General features: G+C 46.9%; 1 protein-coding gene across 1 annotated transcript; it reads left to right on the top strand.

Moving 5' to 3' along the window:
• The first annotated feature begins 19,865 nt into the window (after positions 1 to 19,865).
• On the top strand, positions 19,866 to 26,921 carry ATP5F1A (ATP synthase F1 subunit alpha). Its single transcript, XM_040421143.1, has 12 exons — positions 19,866 to 20,028; positions 21,307 to 21,385; positions 21,667 to 21,836; positions 22,131 to 22,304; positions 23,531 to 23,697; positions 24,337 to 24,485; positions 24,823 to 24,974; positions 25,389 to 25,613; positions 25,912 to 26,019; positions 26,115 to 26,259; positions 26,342 to 26,492; positions 26,710 to 26,921. Exons 1-12 carry the CDS (start codon positions 19,969 to 19,971, stop codon positions 26,786 to 26,788), a joined length of 1,659 nt encoding a protein of 552 aa, XP_040277077.1. The 5' UTR covers positions 19,866 to 19,968; the 3' UTR covers positions 26,789 to 26,921.
• Positions 26,922 to 27,596: the final 675 nt, after the last annotated feature.

Genomic DNA, 27,596 nt, shown 5'->3' with positions numbered 1-27,596 from the left:
TGGTTTTAGATTTTGATAAACCAGTTGGATGAAAGTTTTTATTTGATTTATTTTTATTTTATTTTTTACAAAAATCAAGCTAAAATGAATCTTATTACTGTCTGCAGACAAACTTGAGATCGGCTCCCTTTTCACACAGTGCCTTACCACTGGTGTTTTCTTCATCACATTTTTCTCCTATAGAGAAAGTGAAGTGAAAACGCCTGGAAAAAAAAAAAAACACTGGCATCCTGCAAAAAAAACTAAAAACATCTAATCAACCAAAAAAAGCCAGAAGTAAAATCTTTAGCTGCCCACATCCGAAAGTCCGTTCTGTGTCCCCGTAAAAAAAAATAGAACACGTCCTACTCCATTTTGTGGACAAGAATAGGCATTTCTAACAGAGGACAGGATGTACCTATCCGCAAAATCCAGAACGCAGACGGCTGGTATCCATGCTTTGCAGATCTGCAATTTGTAGACTGCAAAAACGGATATGGCCATGTTCATAAGGCCTTAGATTGCTTGGTTCTATTTGACAGAATATTTGTTGAATTAACTCCTTGTGACGTAGACTGCTCATATTTATTTGGATCGCTGAACGTCCAAGACTATCGTTCACTACTTTACCTAAACCAGCTGATAAAGGAGGTATAGGGCTGGTGGACTCTGTGGCATACTACAAAGCAGTGCAGATTTCTAGAATTATGGACTGGATCAAACGTCCTACTCAAAAGTTGTGGGTCGGAAAAGAAGACAAACTAACCTTGCTCCCTGCGTCTTACCTTCTCTTATGTCTTCTAACGTGTTAACATGTTTTAATACTTGGTTGCAAATCCTTTGCAGTCAATTACAGCCTGAAGTCTGGAACGCATAGACATCACCAGACACTGTGTTTCATCCCTGGTGATGCTCTGCTAGGCCTCTACTGCAACTGTCTTCAGTTCCTGCTTGTTCTTGGGGCATTTTCCCTTCAGTTTTGTCTTCAGCAAGTGAAATGCATGCTCAATCGGATTCAGGTCAGGGGATTGACTTGGCCATTGCATAATATTCCACTTCTTTCCCTTAAAAAACTCTTTGGTTGCTTTTGCAGTATGCTTTGGGTCATTGTCCATCTGCACTGTGAAGCGCCGTCCAATGAGTTCTGAAGCATTTGGCAGAATATGAGCAGATAATATTGCCCGAAACACTTCAGAATTCATCCTGCTGCTTTTGTCAGCAATCACATCATCAATAAATACAAGAGAACCAGTTCCATTGCCAGCCATACATGTCCACGGCATGACACTACCACCACCATGCTTCACTGATGAGGTGGTATGCGTAGGATCATGAGCAGTTCCTTTCCTTCTCCATACTCTTCTCTTCCCATCACTCTCGTACAAGTTGATTTTGGTCTCATCTGTCCATAGGATGTTGTTCCAGAACCGTGAAGGCTTTTTTAGATGTCGTTTGGCAAACTGTAATCTGGCCTTCCTGTTTTTGAGGCTCACCAATGGTTTACATCCTGTGGTGAACCCTCTGTATTCACTCTGGTGAAGTCTTCTCTTGATTGTTGACTTTGACACACATACACCTACCTCCTGGAGAGTGTTCTTGATCTGGCCAACTGCTGTGAAGGGTGTTTTCTTCACCAGGGAAAGAATTCTTTGGTCATCCACCACAGTTGTTTTCTGTGGTCTTCCGGGTCTTTTGGTGTTGCTGAGCTCACCGGTGTGTTCCTTCTTTTTAAGAATGTTCCAAACAGTTGTTTTGGCCACGCCAAATGTTTTTGCTATCTCTCGGATGGGTTTGTTGTGTTTTTTCAGCCTAATGATGGCTTGCTTCACTGATAGTGACAGCTCTTTGGATCTCATCTTGAGAGTTGACAGCAACAGATTCCAAATGCAAATAGCACACTGGAAATGAACTCTGGACCTTTTATCTGCTCATTGTAATTGGGATAATGAGGGAATAACAGACACCTGGCCATGGAACAGCTGAGAAGCCAATTGTCCTATTACTTTTGGTTCCTTAACAAGTGGGAGGCACGGTTGTAATTCCTGCACCGTTCACCTGATTTGGATGTAAATACCCTCAAATTAAAGCTGACAGTCTGCGGTTAAAGCACATCTTGTTCGTTTCATTTCAAATCCATTGTGGTGGTGTATAGAGCCAAAAATTTTAGAATTGTGTCCATGTCCCACTATTTATGGACCTGACTGTATGCACACTGTACATCTCATTTAATGTAAGAATATGCTGTGCTTCCTTTGTTTAATACGATAAAAAGAGAATAAAGAAAAAAAAATGATGGTAAGATATTGGTTTTACCGCATAGAAAATGCCTGGTGCTCTGCTTCTCCACCGAGTTGATCAAATATACAAACTGGAGGCAATACCTCATTGGGAACATAGAGCCATGGCTAACTTCCATACTACCTGGGGTGCACTGGCTAAATATAGGAAGTTCAAACCATAACCCCTTCAGGACCCTGCCATTTTTAAAGAGGACCTTTCATGGCTCCAGACATTATGAAATAACTACCAGGATATGTAGGGCATAGTCCATGGATGTAAGATCGCTTACTAGTTTGTCTGGGTTCCGCTCCGTTCGCCCGCTGTGCCCCCCTGCAGTTTTCCCGGCTGGTATGCTAATGAATAGCATCGGTACAGGGAGGAGTAGAAAACTGCAGGGGGGCACAGCGGGCGAACGGAGGGGCGACCAGACAAACTAGTAAGTGATCTTACATCCATGGACTATGCCCTACATATCCTGGTAGTTTTTTCATGATGTCTGGACCCATGAAAGGTCCTCTTTAAGGACCAGGCCATTTTTTACAAATCTGACATGTGTCACTTTATGTGGTGATAACTTTAAAAACGCTTTTACTTATCCAGGCTATTCTGAGATTGTTTTCTCGTCACATATTGTACTTCATGACAGTGGTAAAATTGGAGTCAAAATATTTCATTTTTATTTATAAAAAAATACCAAATTTAGGGACCCGATGGGGAAGCCGAGGGCACCCGTACCCTACGCGAATCCTCTGCATGCCGCAGTCAGCTTTGACCGCAGCATACAAGGGGTTAATACGCCAGCATCTGTGTTTTCCCCGATGCCGGCGTATGCAGCAGGTGCCTGGCTGTCAGTGACTGCTGGGTCCGTGCCGCTAATCGGGCAGGCGCAGCTCCTGCACCCGCCCGATCAGCCCGCCGTACATGTTCGGCGGGGGTCCTCTACGGGTTAAAGGGGTTGTCTCACTTCAGCAAATGGCATTTGCTAAGGCACTTACTAATGTATTGTGATTGTCCATATTGTCATCTTTACTGACCTCATTCATTTTTCCATCACATTACATACTGCTTGTTTCCAGGGGTTACGACCACCACTGCAGCGTAGATACGAGATGGCCAGGATGGGAGCTTCTGTGTATGCACGTTCCCACCGTCCTGGCCACCAGGGAGGCTGGTTCTTTTTTCTATAGTGTGCAAGCACGACCACTGCAGATGGATTACAGGGTGGTCATAATCCTTGTAAACGAGCAGTGTATAATGTAATGAAAGAATAACTAAAGCCAGCAAAGGAGACAATATGGACAATCACAATACATTAATGCCCTGTATTAACTTTCTACTGTCATTTGCTGAAGTGAGACAATCCCTTTAACTTGTTCGCTACCAGTGCCGTACATGCAATAATCGCAGACAATACAGCCTTTAGATGCTGTGATCACGGCATCTATAGTGTGAAAAACCCGGTAATTAATTCTAATAGACTGGGGGCCAGATTTATCATTAGCTCAAGTCAAAATAATGGAGTGAAAAAGTTGCTAATTTTTGCGCAATCGCTAAAACTGCGCAAAAATGTGCGACTATTATTGGCTCTGCGCTATGCTAGCCAGTTTTCTAAAAGTGGGCGTGTTTTCTTATGTAAATTAATCTCTAGATTTACTATTGCGACAATTTAAAAAGTTGTGCAATTTCACTCCAGTGAGGACCATGCTTATCTTATGCTACTTTTTAATAGAACATGCGACTTTTTCGTAAAGACATGTGACTTTTGTACAGCCGCTTACTGAAGGATAAACTGCTACTGTCAAACCACATTTATCACAGTATTAAAGGACCATTAATAAATCTGGATCCGGACGCCAGCTGTAGAACCGGAGAAGCTGGGTGTTCAAACGGGACGCGAAGAGATCCAAATAAAACGGCCCCCATCGGGAGGATATGGAAGAGAACATAGCCGTGTCCAATTTCCAATCGCTGGAGTTGGAGAGAAAATGAGAACTCCAGTCCGTGTGAGTGTTGTGAAGGTCGGGCAGATATTCAGCGAGCACAGTTATATCCCTGGCTAGACAAAAGGTCCAGAAGTCCCGTGCCAGGTGGGACAAGGCGTTGACATATCGTACTGCTGAAATATTGTCCATCCTCAGTCTGATGCAGGCCCTGGCTAGTCCGTTCCCAAAGCTGCGAATAGCGAAAGAGCCTGCAAGAAGCTCCAAGGCGTTGATGTGTAAACCGGACTCCTCTGCAGACCAGCGTCCCCCGGTGGTAACTCCGCTGCAATAAGCGCCCCATCCCAGCAGGCTGGCGTCCGATTCTATCATAAAATCCGGACGAGGGCCGAAGATAGCCTTGCCGTTCCAGGCCTCCAAGTTGTGGATCCACCACGTCAACTCGTCCCTGGTCTCCTTGTCTAAGGTGATCAAATCTGTATAGGATAGACCCGCGTGAAGGTGGGTGATCATGGCTCGGTAATGCAGAGGCGCTGGGAAGACTGCCTGGATTGAAGAGGAGAGGAGGCCTATGATGCGGGCCAGGTGGCGTAAGGAAACCTGCGGAAGAGAAAGCGTGTAACGAAGCTCCTTGCGGATAGCACGGACCTTGGAGGACGGGAGGCTGAGTGTCTCTGTGTTCGAGTCGATAGTGAAGCCTAAAAATTCCAAGGATTGGGCAGGAGTTAAGCAGGATTTCTCCAGGTTGAGGAGGAAACCCAGGTGGGATAACAGGTCCATTGTCCAGTTCAAGTGTGTCAGCAGGATTGAACGGTCCTGGGCCATGAGGAGGATATCGTCTAGATAAATAATTAGACGAATCCCTTGACTGCGGAGACAGGAAACGACTTACTGAATGGACGCCTGGAAGATGAGGATCCTCTGGTTCCCCGGGATTGCCATGAAGCACCGCGGGTGGGAAAGAAGGCGGGGTAGGGTGTTCTGTAGGAAAAAGAGCCTCGACCCGATCCACAGGTCTGGAAAGTCGACCGGCCGGACAGACGGCCCCTAGAGCTGCCAGCCCTGGCAGAGACCCACCCCTGAAAGACTCGCCTCATGGACGATTGGGCCTTATCTAGGGCGGTAAAGGCACCCACAAAACGAGAGAGATCTTTTATAAAAGAGTCTCCAAATAAGAGGCCTTGGGCGTCCTTGCCCGCCTCTGTTAAAGCTAGATTGGAGAGCTTAGGCTCAATCTTAAAAAGGATTGCCTTACATCTCTCGATAGAGAGGGAGGTGTTTATATTGCCTGTGATGCACACAACACGATGCACCCATCCGCAGAGCTCCTCTGGGTCCACCAGTGTATTTTAAGCTCTGGCGGATTCAGCTAACTCAAATATTTTCGTCAGGGGGCCCAGGATATCAAGCAGCTTGTCCTGACAGGCCTTTAAGGCCGATTCTAGACCCCTATGGGGGTTCCACCCCGACTTAGATAAGAATTGGGACATCCTGGGGTCCACAATGGGGGTCTCACAGACCTTGTTCGGGACAATGGGTCTAGGGCACTCAGCCTTTAATTTATTTTGAGCCTCTTTGCTGAGAGGCTGGCGCACATAGGCCTCCAGGTATCTTGCGACATGGTCTGATGGGAGCCACTCTGCGGACCTCGGATGGTGGAGCGCATCCGGGACAAAGAGTGGTTCCCCAGAGGGATCCAATACTGCAGACGTTCAGTCATGGCGTTCAGTCTGTTCAGAGATGTGATATGTTCTGTTAGGCCTGATAGGAGGGAAGAATTTGATTTGTACCTTTTCCGAGTCACAGAGTTAGGGTATAAGTATGGCGGGTGTTCGTTTTATGATTATCATTGTTCCTTTTCCGTCAAGGCAGCGGCGGCTTTAGCGCAGTTTCAGTTCGTCACAGATTGGTCCAATTTAGACACTGAGTTATTTTGTAGGCATTTTGCTGGTTTGAAAGCTCCTTCCTGTTCGTTATGTCAGTCGATTTTTCACTCTGAGTGGTGCCACAAGTCAGCCACCAGTGCGCCGTCTAACCCTTCTGGTTCGTCGCCGGACCTCTAGACGTTTTCAGGTCTTCCAGCTCAGTTGACAAGTTGGGTCGGCCTATTGTTCAGTTGGGTAGGGCCCAGATTTGTAACAATTACAACTACTCTAATTTCAGTCAATGCCGCTTGCTACATATTTGTTCTAATTGCTTCAGGGCCCACCCCAAAGTCGCTTGTACATTAAAGTTGAGTGTCGTGGATACTGGTTGCTTACGGGGGTTCTTGGTGGGTCATCCTAATCCAGGTTTCGTGGAGTTTTTGCTTTCAGGATTTTCTAAAGGTTTTCATACCGGGTTGATCACAGTTCCAGAGTTTACGCACGAATGTAAGAATCTTCAGTCAGCTGGCAAGAGTCCTAGCGCCATAGACAAGTTGATAAATGCAGAGTTAGATAAGGGTTTTTTGATCGGTCCTTTTAAGGTGCCCCCTTTCCAGCGGTGGAGAGTTAGTCCCGTAGGGGTGGTCACGGGTTTAGTAAGAAGGAGAGACTGATCATAGACCTGTCAGCCCCGCATGGTTCCCATGTTCCTAGCCTCAACTGCCTTATTCCATCAGAGGAAGTGGGTATGAGGTATTCTTCCATTGACCAGGCTATCGCCATTATCATTCGGTTAGGACCCGGAGCAGCATTGTCCAAGGCTGATATCTCTGATGCCTTTAAGTTACTCCCTATTATGCCAGGTCACTGGCAGTGGCATGGCATTAAGTGGAGGGACCAATACTACTTTTCCACAAAACTTACTTTTGGTTCTAAGAGCAGCCCATGGCTGTTCGATCAGTTTGCTCAGGTATTAGAGAATAAAATACACTGTGAGCACGTCATCCATTACTTGAATGGTTTCCTGCTGATCAAGAAACCATGGCCGGCCCTCTTGGGTCTGGGGAAACTTTTGAGTTTTTTTACTCAGATGGGCGTCCCTGTATCCCCCAAGAAAGTTGAGGGCCCATCCACAGTCATTACTTTCCTAGGCATAGTGTTAGATTCGGAAAACATGTTAGCCAGATTGCCGTCGGACAAGTTAGTTAGGATCAGGGAAGTCGTTCACAGGTTCTCAGTTACCACCGTGGTCACTAAGGCTGATTTACAGTCGTTACTGGGCATGTTAAATTTTGCTATGAGGATCATCCCGCAAGGCAAGTCATTCATTTCCCGCTTGTTGGCCCTTCTCGCTACTGCTCCAAATCAGAACAGCCCGGTACGCCTGGATAGTCAGGCCTTATCTGACCTACACATGTGGGACCACTTCCTCAGCCAGTGGAATGGGGTGTACTTGTTTATTCCTGAATTGTCTAACCTGTCTCCAGTAATTCTCTCAGACGCGGCTGCTGGCACAGGTTTTGCTGCTATTTTTGGCACCCACTGGGTCGCAGGTGAGTGGCCAGTTGAGGTTAGACAGATCCCGGGTTTCCTGCAAACCTCAGCACTCTTCGAGCTGTACCCCATAGTGGCGGCCGCCTTTATCTGGGGCAGCCGCTGGACAAATCTCACTGTGTTATTTGTAACAGACAACGCCGCAGTGGTAGATATTAAAACCAGTGGTTTGTCTAAGTCATCACATGTCATGTGTCTCATGAGGCATCTAGTTCAACTCTCGCTGCAACATCATTTCTGTATTACTAGTACGCATGTACCAGGTTCTCAAAATGTGGCAGCTGACGCCTTGTCGAGGGCTAATTTTCCCCTTTTTTCGCAGGTCATGCCATGGGCGGATGTTACGGGCGCTACTGTCCCTCCCCACGAGTTGCTAATATTGGTTTGACTAGTCACCTGGCCACAGCCCATACCTTATTAGCCGAGTCACTTTCTCCGAACATGGCTAGGGCTTACCGCACCGGGTGGGCCGTATATTGCAAATTCCTGGAGAAATACCCTCAAGGAGAGTCCAGCTTCATCGAGTACATCCTTGCTTTTATAGGTTACTGCCACTCGGAACTTAAGCTATCACACAACACAGTGAAATCCTACCTGTCAGGGGTGCAGCATTTCCTTTCCGTTAGTTATCCAGAACGGAGTTCGTTGTTTTCTGTTCACGCAGTCAAAGCAACGCTGAGGGGGTTAAGCAGATGTGGCCCAGGAGGCCAGGTACGCAGACAAGCCGTTACTGGTAGGCTATTCCGTAACCTGTCTGACGTTCTGGATAAGAATCCTTTCAGGGTTTTGCCCAGCTTGGTGCTTAAAGCGGCTATTTATTTAGCCTTTTACGGTTTCTTGAGGCCTGGTGAGTTTACTTGTCCCCCCAATAGCAGTAAGTTTGTCACAGTTAGCCAACTGGTTCCGCATCTTGAGGGTTTCACGTTACTACTGAGGACGTCCAAGACCTCTCAGACGGGTCCTCCGATCCCAGTGTCCTACTTCCCTACGTCTCACCGATGGTGCCCTGTCAGAGTTCTTCAGCAGTTGCAGGCAGCCTTAGTAGGTCCCAGGCCAGATGGTCCACTGTTGCCTTTTGGGGTGTCGCCACTTAGTACTCGCCAGTTTGTGTCTCACATACGCTCCTTAGTTGTAAGTCTGGGCAGCGACCCCGCTTCGATTTCAGGTTATTTGTTCCGTATAGGAGCGGCGTCCGCGGCCTCCAAAAATTAGGTGCCAGAGCACGTTATGCAAAAGTTGGGTCGCTGGCGCTCCTCCTGCTGTAGTCGCTACATTCCTCATCCCAAAACTGAGATGTCATTGGCTTTCCAAAGTTTGGTCTTGTGATTATGTTGTAATAAATTACTCTTGCTACTCTGTATGCCTTTTGCCCTCTTTCTGGTGTCCCTGCTACGTCGCCGTTGCGGCACAACTCTAACCGCTTAGGCGTAAGGTAGTTTCAGGTGGGATAGGGTGCATTCTCTCAGTAGCCACGACCACAAGTGTAAAGGCCGATTCATTGGCCTGTATTTGTGGGAGGGGCACTGCTGCCTTTATGTTCGGCCGGCGTCCCTCCCACTTTGTACGTCGTTCGGCGTTTTTCCCTCCCACCTGCCCTTACTCTTGTTACTTATGGAGGGGATGCCCTCTTTCTGGTGCCCCTTCTACGTCGCGGTTGCGGCACAACTCGAATCGCTTAGGCGTAAGGTAGTTTCAGGTGGGATAGGGTGCATTCTCTCGGTAGCCACGACCACAAATATAAGTATATATATAAAATGATAATTATTCTAACAATGCCATATGAAGTCCAGACACTTGAATACTTATCTTGTCAGCAGCAAAGAAAGAGGAGGAATCTTTGGGAACCAGGACTATTATACTGGGTCATGTGTGGGAGGGGCTTGTTACCATGGTTTCTTGTTATGGATATGTTTTTTTCTTTGCTGCTATTGGATGTTCAGTAAAGAAAGAGATAGCAATAGGAGCCTCCGTGTCATGTAATAAAATCACATGGATTATAGATGCCTGTAAACTGTGGCTCAATGGATGATTTACAAAGCAGATGTATGGATGTATTTACATGCAGAATGTCCCTGTAGCAACTCCATTCTAGTCAGTTCAGTAGTCATCAGCTACAATGGAGTTTCTGTATGGAGGACCTCTGCCCAGAAGTGATGGACCTCCATATAACAACTCAATTAGTTAGGCTACTTTCACACTTGACAGTCTGAATAATGCCTGATCAGTCTGAAAAATGTATTGAAATGCCGGATCCGTAATTCCGGTGTCATCCGGCAAAACGGATCCGGCATTTATTTTTTTCAGTCTGCGCATGCGCAGACCAGAAGGACAGTTTCGGCATTCCGGTATTTTGAATGCCGGATCCAGCTCTAATACATTCCTATGGGAAAAAAAACAGGATCCGGCATTCAGGCAAGTTTTTTTGACCGGAGATAAAATGGTTGCATGCTGCGGTTTTATCCTTTGCCTGATCATAATAATAATAATAATAAAATGTATTTATATAGCGCCACCATATTCCGCAGCTCTTTACAAGTTCATAGGGTTCATATACAAGACAAAAGTAACTGGCTAATATGCAACTGAAACACTAGGAGTCAGGGCCCTGCTCGCAAGAGCTTACAATCTATGAGGAATTGGGGATGACACATAAGGTAGTTGATTGTGATAAGTAGGCTTTGAGCCATTATTGAGCTGACAGGAGTGGTGCCTGCCGATCTGCTTCAGGTTTGGGACTACTAGAGGATAGAGTTAAGGCCAGAAGAGTTGGTGGGGGAAAGGTTTAGTCTGGGAAAAGTCATTTTAGGAAGCCTGATAAGCCTGCCTGAAAAGATGTGTTTTTAAGGCACGTTTGAAGGTAAAGAAGTTGTGAATTGACCTGATATTCCGGGGCAGAGTATTCCAGAGAGTAGGTGCAGCTCGAGAAAAGTCTTGAAGATGGTAGTGAGAGGTACGAATTATGGAGGTTATTAGGCTCCATTCACACATCCACAAATGGGTCTGCATCCGTTCCCATTCATTTTCAATGGGGACGGAATGGATGCGGACAGCACACAGTGTGCTGTCCGCATCCGCACTTGCGGAGCGCGGCCCCAGTCTTCAGGACCGCAGTTCCGCAAAAGATAGAACATGTCCTATTCTTGTCCGCAGCTGCGGACAAGAATAGGCATTTCTATATGGATGCCGGGAGGGTGTGTTGCAGATCCGCAATTTGCCGGTCCGCAACACACCACGGACGTGTGAATGGAGCCTTAATCTTAGGTCGCTAACAGAACGGAGAGCACGAGTAGGGTGGTAGATGGAGATGAGTGAGGAGATGTATGGAGGTGCAGCACTGTGGAGAACTTTGTGGGTGAGGGAGAGAAGTTTGAACTGTATTCTGTGGTGGATGGACAACCAGTGAAGTGACTGGCACAGACTAGTAGCATCAGTGTAGCGGTTGGATGGATAGATGAGCCTGGCTTCAGCATTTAGAACAGACTGAATGGGGGAGAGTTTAGTGAGAGGGAGACCGATTAGTAATGCGTTGCAGTAGTCAAGACGAGAATGAGTCAAGGCAACAAGAGTTTTTGCCATTTCCACCGTAAGAAAAGGGCGGATTCTGGCGATATTCTTGAAGTGCAGACGACAAGAGCGTGTAAGTGATTAAATATGGGGAACAAAGGAAAGATCACAGTCAAATGTGGCCCCAAGACAGCGGGCATGTGGCACAGGAGTTATGATAGTGCTGCAGACCGAAATTGAAATATTAAGTTTAGGTGAGTTAGTAGATGGGGGAAAGACGAGAAGTTCAACTTTTGAGAGGTTCAGTTTTAGATACAGAAAGGACATGATGTTAGAGACAGCTGCCAGACAATTACTGATGTTTTGGAGTAAAGCAGGGGTGATGTCAGGGGATGAAGTGTATAGTTTGGTGTCGTCAGCATAGAGATGGTATCGAAAGCCAAATCTACTGATAGTCTGTCCGATGGGGGCTGTATAGAGGGAGAAGAGTAGAGGACCTAGTATTAAGCCCTGAGGAATGCCGACATCAAGAGGAAGAGGAGAAGAAGAAGAGCCAGCGAATTATACACTAAAGGAGCGACCAGAGAGATAGGAAGAGAACCAAGAGAGAGCAGTGTCCTTAAGGCCAATTGAGTGAAGCATGGTGAGGAGGAGTTTATGGTCTACGGTATCAAACGCTGCAGAGAGATCCAGCAGAATCAGTAGAGAATAGTCACCATTTCTTTTTGCTGTTGGGAGATCATTAGACACTTTAGTAAGGGCAGTATCTGTAGAGTGAAGAGGGCGAAAGGCAGATTGTAAGGGGTCAAGAAGAGAGTTTGCAGAGAGATAGCTTATTAAGCGAGAGTAGACAAGACGTTCAAGTAGTTTAGAGAGGAAGGGGAGGTTAGAAACAGGTTGGTAGTTAGCAGCACAGGTCGGGTCAAGAGATGGTTTCTTTAGTAGTGGGGTTATAATAGAGTGTTTGAAAGAGGAGGGAAAGATACCAGAAGAGAGAGAGAGAGAGGTTAAAAATTGTAGTTAGGTGAGTGATGACAGCCGGGGAGAGGGACTAGAATAGGATCACTGCTACAGGTTGTGGGTCGATAAGAAGAGAGAAGCCTGGAGACTTCTTCCTCTGTTATAGGGTCAAAAAAGGAGAGAGAACATGTATAGGAACTGGAGGGAGGAGATTTAAATTATTTGGGGACTGGGAAATTATTTCCTGCCGGATACTGCCAATCTTGTCTCTGAAGTAAGTGGCCATGCCATCAGCGCAGAGGTCAATGACAGGTTCTGGAACTTTAGGGCTTAAAAGGGAGTGGAAAGTGTCAAAAAGTAGTTTTGGATTATTCGAGAGTGAGGAAATGAGAGGTGAAGTACTTTTGTTTTGCAATATTGAGAGCCGAATTGTATGTTTTGAGCATAAATTTATAATGGAGGAAGTCTGCTGATATTCGCGATTTTCTCCATAAGCGTTCTGCACATCTGGAGCAGCGCTGGAGAAAATGTGTTTCAGGTGTGTGCCAAAGTTGCCGTGTTCTGTGTCGAGAGGGTCGGATTGATATTGGAGCAACTTCATCTAGGGTGGTTTTGAGGGTCTGGTTGTAATAATTGGCCAAGTCTGGACAGGGGAGGGAAGTGATTTGTAGGGTGTTAATAAGTTGCTGGCAGTTAATGGTGTGTAGGTTTCTGTAAGTGTGAAAATTAGGATTGTCATGAGAAAAGTGAGAGGTCTTAATGGTAAATGAAAGAAGATTGTGGTCAGAAAGTGGGAAGGATAAGTTACTAAAGTTTGACACTGAGCAATGACGGAAGACTAGATCAAGTATAGATCTAGATCAAAATGACTGAACTGAAGACATCCTGATGCATCCTGAACGGATTACTCTCCATTCAGAATGCATGGGGATATACCTGTTCAGTTCTTTTCCAGTATAGAGCCCCTGTGATGGAACTCTATGGCGGAAAAGAAAAACGCTAGTGTGAAAGTACCCTTAGAGAAAAGAAAAAACAAAAACTAAACAAAGAAAAAAAGCTGAAAAAGACAATTCATACAGTGGCATCAGATTATATTTATTTTACTTTATACCTAATCTAGTCATTTCAGAAGTGACCTCTCTAGAATGGAGTTGCTCCTGTAGGTCCTCCTTAGAGGAACTCCATTCTAGCATCCCCACTACTGAACTGGGGCACACAGACCATAGACCCTTCAGGGAAATTTTGCGGTGGGCCGACCCCCAGAGGGTTGCCCCAAGCTTTCCTCACTGCCGCCGGCCAAGTACATGATGACATGATGCTGACGCTGAAAGAATCGGGTGCTAGTATACCTGGCTGGTGGCTGCAGATGTCCTCCTGATTTCAATTGTATGGCTGTCCTCAGGTTGGTGGTACAGTTGAATAGTGTAGCGGGGCATAGAAGCCAATAGACCATATATTATTGGATTTTGTGTATAGAGCTGAGGACATGGGTTGCTAGATGGCCGCTAGAACATCCACAATATTTAGTCCCCATAGCTCTGTGTGCTTTTATTCTGTAAAAATAACTATTTGATCCATATGCAAATTAACAAGAGATGTGTCCTGTCCCTGAGATGAGTCCAGCGTAAAGGAGCCCCGCACCGCCCCGCATCCTCCAAATCTCCTCCTTGCTCCCCGACATCAGAAAGCCAGAGCGCCACAATCTCGCGATGCGCGAGCTAGCGCATGCGCAGTGTCATAGTGTTCCTTCCCTGTGCTGGCATCAGCCTCAAGGAACTGTGCATGCGCTAGCTCGCACATCCCGAGATTACGGCGCTCTAGCTTTCTGACGTCCGGGAGCAGGGAGGAGATTTTGAGGATGCGTGGCGGTGTTGGGCTCCTTCATGCTGGACTCATCTCAGGGACAGGACACATCTCAGGTTAATTTTCATATGGATCAAATCGTTTTTTTACACAATAAAAGCACACAGAGCTATGGGGACTGGGTATTGCAGATGTGCTAGCGGCCATCTAGCAACCCATGTCCTCAGCTCTATACACAAAATCCCGGTGACAGGTTCCCTTTAATTAGAGACAGGGGACAGAATGTGCAGCTATTGATGACCACAACAGAGGGACAGCTTCTGGGGCAGTATATAGTGTTGCACTGTGGTACATGGTTCTGCTGGGACGGTAATTTGTGTTGCACTGTTGTACTTGGTTCTGCTGGGGAAATATTTTGTGCTGCACTGTGGTACTTGGTTCTGCTGAGGTGGTATTTTGTGCTGCACTGTGGTATTTGGTTCTGCAGGGGCAGTATTTTGTGCTGCACTTGGTTCTGCTGGGGTGGTATTTTGTGTTGCATTGTGGGTTTTAGCTCTACTGGGGCAGCACTCTGTGCTGCACTGTGGTACTTGGTTCTGCTGGGGCGGTATTTTGTGCTGCACTGTGGTACTTGGTTCTGCTGGGGCGGTATTTTGTGCTGCACTGTGGTATTTGGTTCTGCTGGGGCAGTATATTGTGCTGCACTGTGGTATTTGGTTCTGCTGGGGCAGTATATTGTGCTGCACTGTGGTATTTGGTTCTGCTAGGGCGGTATTTTGTGCTGCACTGTGGTACTTGGTTCTGCTGGGGCAGTATTTTGTGCTGCACTTGGTTCTGCTGGGGCAGTATTTTATGCTGCACTGTGGTACTTGGTTCTGCTGGGGCGGTATTCTGTGCTGCACTGTGGTACTTGGTTCTGCTGGGGCGGTATTTTGTTCTGCACTGTGGTACTTGGTTCTGTAGTGTACGGGGACTGTAATGCCCGTCACTACAGAAGGGTCACTTGTGTGCTGTCGTCCCCCTTATTTATAGGGAAGTTGGTATAAGTCGTCTTTATAAAATTTAATGTAATGTAATGCTATGTATTTCCCTGTTGCTGTAAAATGTGCATGTACAGGCCTGCTAGGGGTGTCATTTCAGCTCTTAGTCACTAGAGGGAGCTAGGGAGCCCTACTTTATATAAGGCCCAGTCAGGGAAGAAGGAGTCAGTCTAAAGTTGTGGTTGAAGTCTGTAGTCTAGTCTAACCAGAGATTAGGCTATGTCAGAGTCAAGTCCAGGCCTGAAGCCTGTGGACCAGGAGAGGGTAATGCAGTCCCTGTAACCGGGTTCCAGATCCAAGGAAAAGGTTCCCCTCCTGAATTTATATATGCAGAAGCAGGAACACCACAGCTAATCAGCCTGAGGACACAGAGAGAGACAGAGGCATGTCAAGGAAAGCAAGAGGTACTCAAGACTACAGAGGAGGTACTTGATAGAGATAAAACCAAGGATATACGCCAGAGCTAGGGCATTGGACCTTGGAGAAGAGTTTCTATGTTCCAGGATCAGTCAGGAATAGAGTGCAAGCTGCCTGTACTGCAAGTCCTGTGTTTAACACTCTAAAGTCACCTTGCTATATATATCTATATTGCCTGCATCAACTGTATTGAAAATCAACTGTCTTCTAAGGAACTGCGCTTCCATCTATGTCCATGTGTGATGACTACTAAAGTTTGAGTTCTGTTTTAACATCACGTGGTTCCTCAGTTATTCCTGCTATCAGCAAACGGCGTGCCACCGTTTAATTGGCATTGGCGTCACGAACATTTCTCATCATCACCTGCCCTTGCAGAGAGTCAGCCGTCTCAGGTTAGTGTCTATTGCACTACAACACCCAGGAACATTTCTAAACCTAACTTGAGTACGCTGCACCTCTCTTTTGGCGTCACGAACAGGATACGCACGCTTTCTAGTGCAAGAAGCGTGAACTTTGTGCCTTATACAGTTGCCCTGTGACCAAAGTGACAAATTGCCTGTTTTATTAAAGTGGACTTTGCGGACTGAAAAACATACCCAAAGTGTGCCTAAAACCTCCAAAAAGCGCTGTGCAGTGTTGCGCTATCAAGAGGAAAGAAATCGCCACATCGGAGTGTGGTTTTTTGGACTTTTTATCATCCTGCTTGCTGTCAGTGAATAGACAGCGTTTCTACTAAAGATGGCCGCTGAGTTTGCCGAATTTGCTGCTGCGTCATCTTCATCCCGAAAAAGCGGGAAAAGTTGGCGCCCTTCTGATGAAAAAGCGGGAAGGAGTTCAAGGTCAGGCGCCACTGCTTATCTGGACATTTGCATGTCGGCCAGCATGGACTCCGCCTTTCATATACTGGAATACCTGGGGGGCGGCCTCCCAGTGCAATGGGAGGAGCTGGCTGATCTTATTGGCGCCACCCTATCGCTCTCCAGAGAAGGATCGAACATGTTGGAGAGTGAGCAGAGCTTTGATGCAACGTCCGCGCCTGAAATATCAAAAATGGATAATGTTGGTGTCGAGCCAGAGGAGGCTCCACCGGCCTACTCTCCGGGACCGGAGAGACCCGCCTGCCTGCCACGGGAGAAAGAACCAGAGCCCTGCTATGGCTCTTGGAGAGACTTCTTTCAGCCCTCTTTCAAATGGTCCTCATTAATGGCAGAGATCCGGGAGGCCGCTATAAAGCGGAATACCAAGACTAAAATATATTATGAGGAACTGACCAAGACAATCCATGAACGACACACCAACACCCAACCCCGCCTGGAAAGGAGAAAGGGGTTGGTGGTGTCCTTTGACAAAACCCGTGGCTACGGGTTCATCCAAGATTATCTAACTGGCAGAGACTTGTATGTTAACAGAAGATCTGTCAAGAGAGACTACCTCCCTTCCTATCAGCACAGCCTCCGCGAGGGAGAAGTGGAGTTCACCCCTGCCGAGAGCCTGAGAGGCCCTTATGCAACTGCCGTGACCCGTCCCAAGCGAGAACCTGAGGACTGGGAGGCAGAAGAAGACTACTCTGGCTGCGAGCGGGAATCTGAACGCTCTCCAGAGCCGGCCCATCACGCCTTCCAGGAGCGGAGCTCCTTCATTGGGCCTAACGTCTTCTGGCAGCCAACCGTGTTGGAAAAATGGGTGAGCCCCTATCCTTCCCCCGAGCTGCCTCGTCGGGAGAAGACCGTACAGGACATGGAGAACTTAAAAGGACTTCGGGTTACCTTGGAGAATATCCGGAAGGGTAGGAGACCCGATGCGCCACCGGAGCCTGACGCGGCCGCGTCCGACGCATCGTTGACTGTACCTGCGCCGGCGGCGCCAGCAGAGAACAGCGATTCCGACACAGAGAGCATTGGTGACCAGATCGTCCGGCTGGAGGAAAAGTTGCGGGAGCTGCGCAAGATTGCCACCGTCAGGATCCGGACGCCGGCTAAGGAGGATGAGGTAAGGGTGCCTGTCACCACCCGTAGACCACCTTCTGTCACCCCCGCTCCGTTGCGGCCCCAAAGAGGACCCGCTAGTGCTGTGAACTGCTGTACTGAGCCCACCGGACCGCTTGCGGCGGCGGTACCCAATGCAGCACAACCCACAATCATTGTGCCGGGACCGGTACGGTCCACAAGAGTGTTTGCCCCTGGGCCTATGGGGCCAATACCTATTAGGGGTCCCTTTACCTTGCAGCTGCCCCCTGACACCGTTATGTGGGCACATCCTCCTGTAGAGGACTACTACAGGCCGTACTTGCCAGCAGAGCCGGGTAATTATGACATACCCCTGTGAATCAGCCTGCTAGGCCTTTGCTTTATTTCACCAAAGAATGATGTTGTTAACCCTTCCAGGACAGGAGTCCTATGTTTCCTGGTCGTTTGTTGCTGCTGCCAGTTTATCCACGGCTCAGTGGTAGGTGTTAACCACTGAAATATCAAAGTCGACAAAGCCAAGTTTGTTTCCAGGACCTCCTGCCTGCTTTTGCTATCCCACGCCAAGTTGTGCCTGTTCCTTTGTTGCACCTTTTACCCTTAACCCCCTTTTCAGGTTGATCAGGGGTATTACAGCACTTGTTTTATATTGTGCAACTTGATACCAAGGAACCGTGCCCGGAGATAGACTCAAAAGAACCTGAGCCTCTGAGATTTTTGCTCTTTTAAAAGGAAATGTGCCCAGAGATGGACTCCACCGCATGAGAGCCTCTGTGATTTATAGGAAAATAACCTGGGTACGGACTCATATTTGTTCTTTGAGCCTCCAAGAACTTTTATACTGTTTTACCGTTTCTTGCTGTTCTAATATGGACTTATTCATTGTCATGGACTATCCTGGTATTAATGTCACGCTGTGCCAGGTCAGCGCCCCAGTTCCATTCACTATCCTGAGAGAAGAGAACGACGCCCCTTGTCACCACCCTTCACCTTTGCCAATTGGACCTGATATGAATGTAAATGCAGATGAATTACATATATGTATGCCTGCATGTCTCTTTTTCTGTTTCAGGTAAAGATTCCAGTTGGGCGAGCCCTGATGGAGTACGAGGTCGTACTCAGCTTAAAGCAGTGGGGTATGTAGTGTACGGGGACTGTAATGCCCGTCACTACAGAAGGGTCACTTGTGTGCTGTCGTCCCCCTTATTTATAGGGAAGTTGGTATAAGTCGTCTTTATAAAATGTAATGTAATGTAATGCTATGTATTTCCCTGTTGCTGTAAAATGTGCATGTACAGGCCTGCTAGGGGTGTCATTTCAGCTCTTAGTCACTAGAGGGAGCTAGGGAGCCCTAGTTTATATAAGGCCTAGTCAGGGAAGAAGGAGTCAGTCTAAAGTTGTGGTTGAAGTCTGTAGTCTAGTCTAACCAGAGATTAGGCTATGTCAGAGTCAAGTCCAGGCCTGAAGCCTGTGGACCAGGAGAGGGTAATGCAGTCCCTGTAACCGGGTTCCAGATCCAAGGAAAAGGTTCCCCTCCTGAATTTATATATGCAGAAGCAGGAACACCACAGCTAATCAGCCTAAGGACACAGAGAGAGACAGAGGCATGTCAAGGAAAGCAAGAGGTACTCAAGACTACAGAGGAGGTACTTGATAGAGATAAAACCAAGGATATACGCCAGAGCTAGGGCATTGGACCTTGGAGAAGAGTTTCTATGTTCCAGGATCAGTCAGGAATAGAGTGCAAGCTGCCTGTACTGCAAGTCCTGTGTTTAACACTCTAAAGTCACCTTGCTATATATATCTATATTGCCTGCATCAACTGTATTGAAAATCAACTGTCTTCTAAGGAACTGCGCTTCCATCTATGTCCATGTATGATGACTACTAAAGTTTGAGTTCTGTTTTAACATCACGTGGTTCCTCAGTTATTCCTGCTATCAGCAAACGGCGTGCCACCGTTTAATTGGCACTGGCGTCACGAACATTTCTCATCATCACCTGCCCTTGCAGAGAGTCAGCTGTCTCAGGTTAGTGTCTATTGCACTACAACACCCAGGAACATTTCTAAACCTAACTTGAGTAAGCTGCAGTTCTGCTGGGGCAGTATTTTGTGCTGCACTTGGTTCTGCTGGGGCAGTATTTTATGCTGCACTGTGGTACTTGGTTCTGCTGGGGCGGTATTCTGTGCTGCACTGTGGTACTTGGTTCTGCTGGGGCGGTATTTTGTGTTGGTTCTGCCCCTGCACTGAACTGTCTTAATTGGAGTTGCTGAAGGGAGGACCAACCAGAAGCAATTCCATATTAGACAAAAAGAAACATCAGCCTGTGCCCCATGCCCTATGCCCTTGTGTGTATAAAGTTGGTAAGAAAAAAAAAAAAATTGGGCGACTGTCAGTTCAATAACAGCTGGCATTTCATGACGTCATGCCGAATGACAGCTCAAGTCGTTCTTGTTATGTCCCCTTGCCCTTGAATGAATAAAGTTAATTGAATTTAAAAAAAACATTTTTTCCTAGAATGGGTGGAGCCTGTTGTGGGCGGGAGTGACCTTCCCTTCACAAGCTCACAGCCGGGACGCCATCTTCTCAGTCTGCGCGGACGGGCCGACAGGGAGGACGTCCTATTAATCTGACCTAGATCCTCACCGGCCGCTGGAACCATGCTCTCAGTCCGGGTAGCCGCCACCCTCGCCCGCTCCCTGCCCAGGCAGGCCGGTCTGGTAGGTTCCGGGGCTTCCTTCTCCACTCAGTTCCTGTATGTTTTCTGCTGCACCTCCCAGCATGGCTGTCCTGGCCTAGTCCGCCTCTGCTCGTCAGTGTGTTCTGCGGCCTGGGCTTACCAGGGACTCCTGCACACGTCACCGGGCACGGCAGGGGATAGGCGGGGCTGTGTTCCAGGACAGCTCGTGGATCGCAGTGACAGCCTAGGCCGCGGGTGTCCTGTGAAGGTCAATGGCGCCGGTGTCATTGTCCGCAGTGACAGGCCTTGTGCTGGCTGTAATGAATGGAGGTGCCTGTACCCCTCCTTGCACCCATGTGCCGGTCCTGTACCCCTCCTTGCACCCATGTGCCGGTCCTGTACCCCTCCTGGTACTCCTTTGCTGCAGGAGTGGACCTAAGATGAGCCATTTTATATAGTTGCATTGTGATTTTTAGATTATTTTTTTGCCCATGTTGGTCATAGGATTCTGCTGTAGAAAACCAGGGTCTTGTGTCGCCCAATTCTCTGACTGTGATGCTGCTGATCAATGAGTCTGATCAGCAGGATTTCCCCCCCAGTCATAAACCAGTCTGTGCCCCCCACTGTCTGTACTGGGGGCCCTGATTAATCTGTGCCCCATGTGGTGCTGCCTGTGCGCAGTGTTGTGGCATTTTGTCTATAATCTTGTATAACTTTATTGGCAACTGTTAAAACATCAGTATGTTGATTTTATATTTTATTATCCAGTTGACATGGTTCACACTGGCAGACCAGTACCAGTGAAGGCATGCCAAGATGGTTGTGACCCTTCAACCTTCTTACTAGAGTTGTGACTCTTCTCTCCTATATTGACGTTCTATGATGAACCTGATGTTCAGGCGGGAATCCCACATGCAGTTTTCTTTTGCCTAAGACAGGAGTGGATCCAGTAAGAGTCCAGTACTTTGGTCTATCAGCAGCGCACACGCTTGACCTGCTGCTCCATTCATATGGGGGGGGGGGGTGATGAGACACTGTTCTTGTGATTTGGGAGGATCCTACTGGACCCTCTGATCAGATGTGCATAAGTTTGCAAAGTCAGGAAACCCTTTTAACTTGTAGGTGGTCTGCACTTTAATGTCCTGTGATGTGTTGAGATAAAGTCCTGCTGTATTTGCCCTTGCTTTGTCATGTCCTTGTCTTGCACTTTGTCCTTCAGGACCGGCCTCCTGTATAGATTTCCATATACATTATACAGTGAGATCACGTCTATTATATCCCTTACTTATCTTGACTTTATATATTTTTATTTTTTCAGGTCTCTAAGAAGGCCCTTGGTGCTGCATTCGTCGCCACCCGTAACATCCATGCATCTGGATCATGGCTCCAGAAGACCGGTGAGTGTCTCACTCCTCTGTGCTGCTGTTGGTTTTGCACACATGGTATCTAAACTGTCAAGGGTGTCCTTCTGGGCTGTGACTTTCTACCGACTTTGCTGAACCTACACTTGGTGTATATTGGGGGTTTGCAGTATTGTGAAGATTGGCCTTGGATATGCTGTCAGTAACAAGGTGGATGTCTTCTGAAGGGATCAAATAGTGGGGAGGTGCTGGTACTGAGGGTGGGTCTGGGTTTTCATGACTTCCAAGTACTAAATGGCGATCGTGGTTCTCTGCAGGCACTGCTGAGGTCTCCTCCATCCTCGAGGAACGCATCCTGGGCGCAGACACCAGCGCTGACCTACAGGAAACTGGTCGCGTCCTCTCCATTGGTGACGGTATTGCCCGTGTTTACGGCCTCAGGAATGTCCAGGCCGAGGAGATGGTGGAGTTCTCCTCTGGACTTAAGGTATTTCCCACTCAAGCTTCCTTTGATCTCCAGCCCCTGACACTAGCTATGATCTACTGGAGGAGGGGTGCCCCACTTGGCATAAATAACATTGATTAAGGTAGCCCCATAATAAATCTGACATTGTCCCTTACTACTGCTGACCATGCTACATGATGCTTTTGATGGTCGCAGTACTGATGGTACCTCATGGTACTCTTGCGTTGTGCTGTAAGTGGAGTATAAAACGCTCAATAGGTAGTGTCATGTCTGCAGACTATCTGAACTGGAGTGTGTCCCTGTTCTGTGCCTTAGGGAATGTCCTTGAACTTGGAGCCCGACAACGTAGGTGTTGTCGTGTTTGGTAACGACAAACTCATCAAGGAAGGAGACATCGTGAAGAGAACTGGAGCCATTGTGGATGTCCCAGTCGGTGAAGAGCTGCTTGGCCGTGTTGTGGACGCCCTGGGAAATGCTATTGATGGCAAGGTGAGTGTCTGTGGGTTATTTTTGCAAAAGCCTAAATCTCTGGAAGCCTCTGCGGTCGAATTTCCTGTCAGCCATGCTCCCAGCAGCTGTCAAGTGCGAACTTCTGACCAGGCAGAAGGAGCAGCACATCCCGACTGCAGGACCCTCCATGTCACAAACTGGACAGCAGCCACGGGGCCATTCAGATGACCTGTGACTCTCCTACTGCTGCAAACTACAACTCTCATCATGCTGAGATGGAGTTTGCAAGAGCTAGATGGTCACAGGCTGCATCTGACCTTGGCCCCCCAATAATGGCCTGAAATAAGTGTCATGATATTTTAGTCATATCTTCCTTCTGCCGGCTTATTTTTGCAGGGGGCTATGAGATATTGGGTATCAGATTTGCTACACACGTGTAAAATGTACATTGCTTAAACTTGACCAGTCTAAAGGTGCCAGATTGATCACAGCGGCTCATGCTGGGTGATAAATTTGGTGTATGGTTACACTACTTCTACACCAACTCAGTTGGCTTGCTTCTTACACTTTACACTGTATTCTAGGGGCAATCTGATTAGTGGGCCATTGTCTCGAAACTGTATTCAGAAATCAGTACAGAGGCCTTGACTGAACTGATAAAATGGTCTCAAGACTGAGCACTAATGGAAATCAAATGGGTTCAGTCACTTTATAGTGGAGGCCTCCAACCAGGGACTCCAGCTGTTGCTAAACTACAAATGCATTTTGAGATTGAAGCTTTGCAACAGCCATTGACTGGAGGCCTCGAAGGTGCTGCTACCCTTGTTTTTTGGAAGGGACATTCACTTTATTTTTTATTCTATATAGTTCTTTGGTCAGTAAATGTTAAGGTGGTTTTTTGATATTGATAGGTCATCAATATGAAATCGGCAAACTTCTGACACCATGGATCAGCTGTTTAAACTTTGCTCTTGGCTTGTGCCTAGGCTACGGGCCTATGTGCAGCTCTGTCCTATTAAAGTGAATGGGGCTGAGCTGCAGTATGAAGCACAGGTACTATAGAATGGAATCAATGTGGACGGATCCGTCTTGACTATGTTAAAGATAATACAAACTGATCCGTTCTGAACAGATGCAGACGGTTGTATTATCTGAAAGGATCCGTCCATGATGGATCCGCACAAAACGAGTGTGTGAAAGTAGCCTAAGAAGTAGAGAAATGAAGTGTACATGAAGATGTTACTTATTCTGTGCTTTTCTTAAAGGGCCCACTTGGATCAAAAATCCGCAGAAGAGTTGGACTGAAGGCCCCTGGCATCATCCCACGTATCTCTGTGCGGGAGCCCATGCAGACTGGAATCAAGGCTGTTGACAGTCTGGTGCCCATTGGCCGTGGACAGCGTGAGCTGATCATTGGTGACAGACAGACTGGGTAAGAAAGGTCACTTCTCATGGTGAGATGAGCAGGAGTAGTAAAAGTTCCCGTCAGATAAATGGCAGCCCAGTATAAGTGGCTGGAGAGGTGCGTTATTAGCAGGGCTATTACAGATTCTCCGTCTCCCCTACCCCTCTTACATGTTACCTTGACTGCTGTTCTGTGGTATCGTTTTTGTGCCGATGGTGTCTTGTGTGAAAAGTAGTTACCCTAAACATGAAAGCAGTAGCTTCTGTTAACACAGCGGAGGTGCCATGGGACCAGAGGCTTGTCCTTGGATTTTCGCTACGGATCTAACTGTGGACTAGTCCCATTCAGTGACACTAATCCACATGCAGACACCCACTAGTTTCCACATGGGAACTGCACCAGGGAAGGTTTGTGGATGTGGTTTTGATCATGTGTGGCCATTAGTGTTCCCAGTAAGGAACAGCAGGAAGGGGAATACATGTCCAGTGTTTGGCATAGTTATTACGCCATCTTAAACCTGCATTTATCTCATCTGAGATAATTGGACCAACTGTATGTTGCAATAAGCGCATTCAGATCTAGAATGAAGCTTGACTTGCATGCTGTGATAAAACGCTAGAATGTTTTTGCTATATGAAATAACCCTTGACATTTGTCCTTTCACAGCAAAACCGCCATTGCCATCGATACCATTATCAACCAGAAGAGGTTCAATGATGGGACTGATGAGAAGAAGAAACTGTACTGTATCTATGTTGCCATTGGTCAGAAGAGATCCACCGTGGCTCAGCTGGTGAAGAGGCTGACGGATGCAGGTAATACTGTCTGGGGTCATGTGGGACTGCTAGTTAACGTAAGGGTTAATTCATATGCAGCAGAAACCTCTTCAACTGCTCCATTCTTCTGAACGCTGCTTGCGGAGATGGATGTCCTTGCTGCCAGAATGACCCTATGTGCAAATTTGAAACAGATTTTCGGTTGCAGAATTTTCTGCTCCATATCTACTGTAGGTGAATTGATCCTTACACGCAATACAATTGGTGCTGGCAATGGCTACAGATGATTTAAATTCTTAGCCTGCTTTAGCACATCCAGAATTTTTTTATATTTTTTTCCTCCCATAGTACTGCTTATATCTTATTCTCTTCCTAGATGCCATGAAGTACACAATTGTGGTGTCTGCCACCGCATCTGATGCTGCTCCCCTGCAGTACTTGGCTCCATACTCTGGTTGCTCCATGGGGGAGTATTTCAGAGACAATGGAAAACATGCTCTGATCATCTATGATGACTTGTCCAAACAGGTGAATATCTTGATAAACTGCTCCCACCTACCAGCCATGGACTGCTCATGTCTTTTTAACTTGTTTAAAACTAGGGCCCCATAGCTCCTTATGTGACAAAAAAAAAACACTCCAGCTACCTTGCTATCCTCACAATTCAGATTGTCTTGTGGCTATTCTTCCATAGGGAATCGCTGAAATGGCAGTAAGGCTTCCTTCACAGTTGCATTAGGAATCCGGCAGGCTAATCCATTACCCTGTTCTGGCATTAATGCTGAGTGTTGGTCAGACCAAACACCACTGCATCCTCAGATTAGGTTACTGTGAACACAGCCTGACACCTTCCATGATCCCATGTCTCCAGCAAGCCCTAGCCTGAAAACTAGACTCAAATTTTCTGTGGCTTAGATGCTTGATGCTATTCTTTGTCTCCAGGCTGTGGCCTACCGTCAGATGTCTCTGCTGCTGCGTCGTCCTCCTGGTCGTGAGGCCTACCCTGGTGATGTGTTCTACCTTCACTCCCGTCTGCTGGAAAGGGCTGCTAAAATGAACGACCAGTTTGGTGGTGGATCCTTGACTGCTCTCCCAGTCATTGAGACCCAGGCCGGTGATGTGTCGGCTTACATCCCAACCAATGTCATTTCCATCACTGATGGCCAGGTGAGTGTTGGCTGTGGCACTTGCGCACTCGGGCGAGGTTTACAATGCTTTGCTGGACTATTTTGGAAAGTAGAGTTTAAAAAAAGCGCAAGCTCCGTAACGGCATGTGCCATTTGTGCACGTTTATAGGTGAAGTGTCAAATTCGATGCAACTTGCTAGACTAATCGCTCAACTTGCATCACTTTGCTGCATCTTCTGCCTGTTTTGCAATGTATTTATTTGGTCCAATGTATGCTTAAGATGGAAAGGTACACTGTGTGCATATAAATTATTTTATTTTTCTTCTTCCCACCTTAGATCTTCTTGGAGACTGAATTGTTTTACAAGGGTATCCGACCTGCCATCAATGTCGGTCTGTCTGTGTCCCGTGTCGGTTCTGCTGCTCAGACCAGAGCCATGAAGCAGGTGTGTAGCAGTTTACATGTACTCTTGGTCCTGTGCTGTATCTGGAGGATGATGGTGACAGAGCGAATTCTAAGTGATTATATTGCTGTTCCCAGGTGGCCGGTACCATGAAGCTGGAGTTGGCTCAGTACCGTGAAGTAGCAGCTTTCGCCCAGTTTGGCTCTGATTTGGATGCAGTTACCCAACAACTGTTGAACCGTGGTGTCCGTCTGACTGAGCTGCTCAAACAAGGACAGTATGGTAAGTGCTAGTCTTGTATCTCACTGTATGCTGCCTAACTGATGCTTTCTACTATAATGGTAACATGTGCCTTGCCTTCCAGTGCCCATGGCCATCGAAGAACAGGTAACAGTTATCTATGCTGGTGTGAGGGGTCATCTGGACAAAATGGAACCAAGCAAGATCACAAAATTCGAGAGTGCTTTCCTGGCACACGTTAAGAGCCAGCACCAGGAGCTCCTTGCTACCATCAGGTGCGTTCACATCTGGCTTCAGAGCAGCTGCCAAGCAGTAAGGCCGCATGTACAGGCTGTAATGCAGAACCTGTAGGGGTTTATGCTTCATACCATAACTTTGTAAAAATCCTACCTTGGTCAGTCCAATATGGGATTCTTCCTAAAATACCATTTTACTAAGCAGATTTGACATTGTCTTAATACTAACAGTTTTTGTTTTTATTCCCCTCATTAGGGCTGATGGAAAGATCTCTGAGCAGACAGATGCCAAGCTGAAAGAAGTTGTAATAAACTTCCTGTCTACTTTTGAGTAAACTTCCACCATTTTCCGATTCCAGTCTGTGAATGTTGGTGTCAATGCTGTTCCATTTTCATTAAACTTATTAAAGCACTTGTGCTTTTAATGTACAGAAATTTCTCAATTGGAGAGTAAAATGTTCCATGAAACCTTTACTGGAGACTCCTATGGGTTTTTATTCACCACTTAATTCTTGTGTTGCCCGTTACAGCACCTAATTCTTTTCTATTAAAATGCCTGTCCCATCAGGGGTGTTTTTGGGGCTGGCAAGAGGAGCAGGTCTTGAGAGCAACAACAATGCCATCGTTGCACTAAAGCTCCATTTGCATGCTTTACATGGGAACCATGGGCAGTGTTATAATTGGTGAGAAACTGATTTGATGCTGCCCTTGGTTACATAGGGAGGTTGCTGGTGACATACCCCTTTTTAAGCCTTCAGGAACCCAGCTTAATTTTGACACTTGTACCATTGTGGTAATAAGTTAGGAATAATTATTTGATTTTATTTATTTTTTCTTTACACCTTGTGCTTCATGTTAGTGGTAAATAACAGTTAAAACATTGACCCAAATTAAACAAAAAACCTAACAGAAAATTTAGAAAGTCTAAATCTCAGACAGTGATAAAATTAACCTTTAGCCACTGACTTACTGATGCATCACGGTGGCTGAGGTAATGTATGCTGCAGTGAGCCTGCTCCATACTCAGCAGGTGCTAGCTGTATAATATTGCAGGCACCTGACTGCAATAACTGGGAATGGCGATCATGCCAATCCCTCATCTAAATTCAAATTTTTGGAAGGCACTCCGGGTAAGGGAAATGT

The sequence above is a fragment of the Bufo bufo genome, chromosome 2, assembly GCF_905171765.1.
Source record: "Bufo bufo chromosome 2, aBufBuf1.1, whole genome shotgun sequence".
In the NCBI taxonomy this organism is placed as follows: domain Eukaryota; kingdom Metazoa; phylum Chordata; class Amphibia; order Anura; family Bufonidae; genus Bufo; species Bufo bufo.
This window is presented reverse-complemented; position numbering and strand designations above follow the sequence as displayed.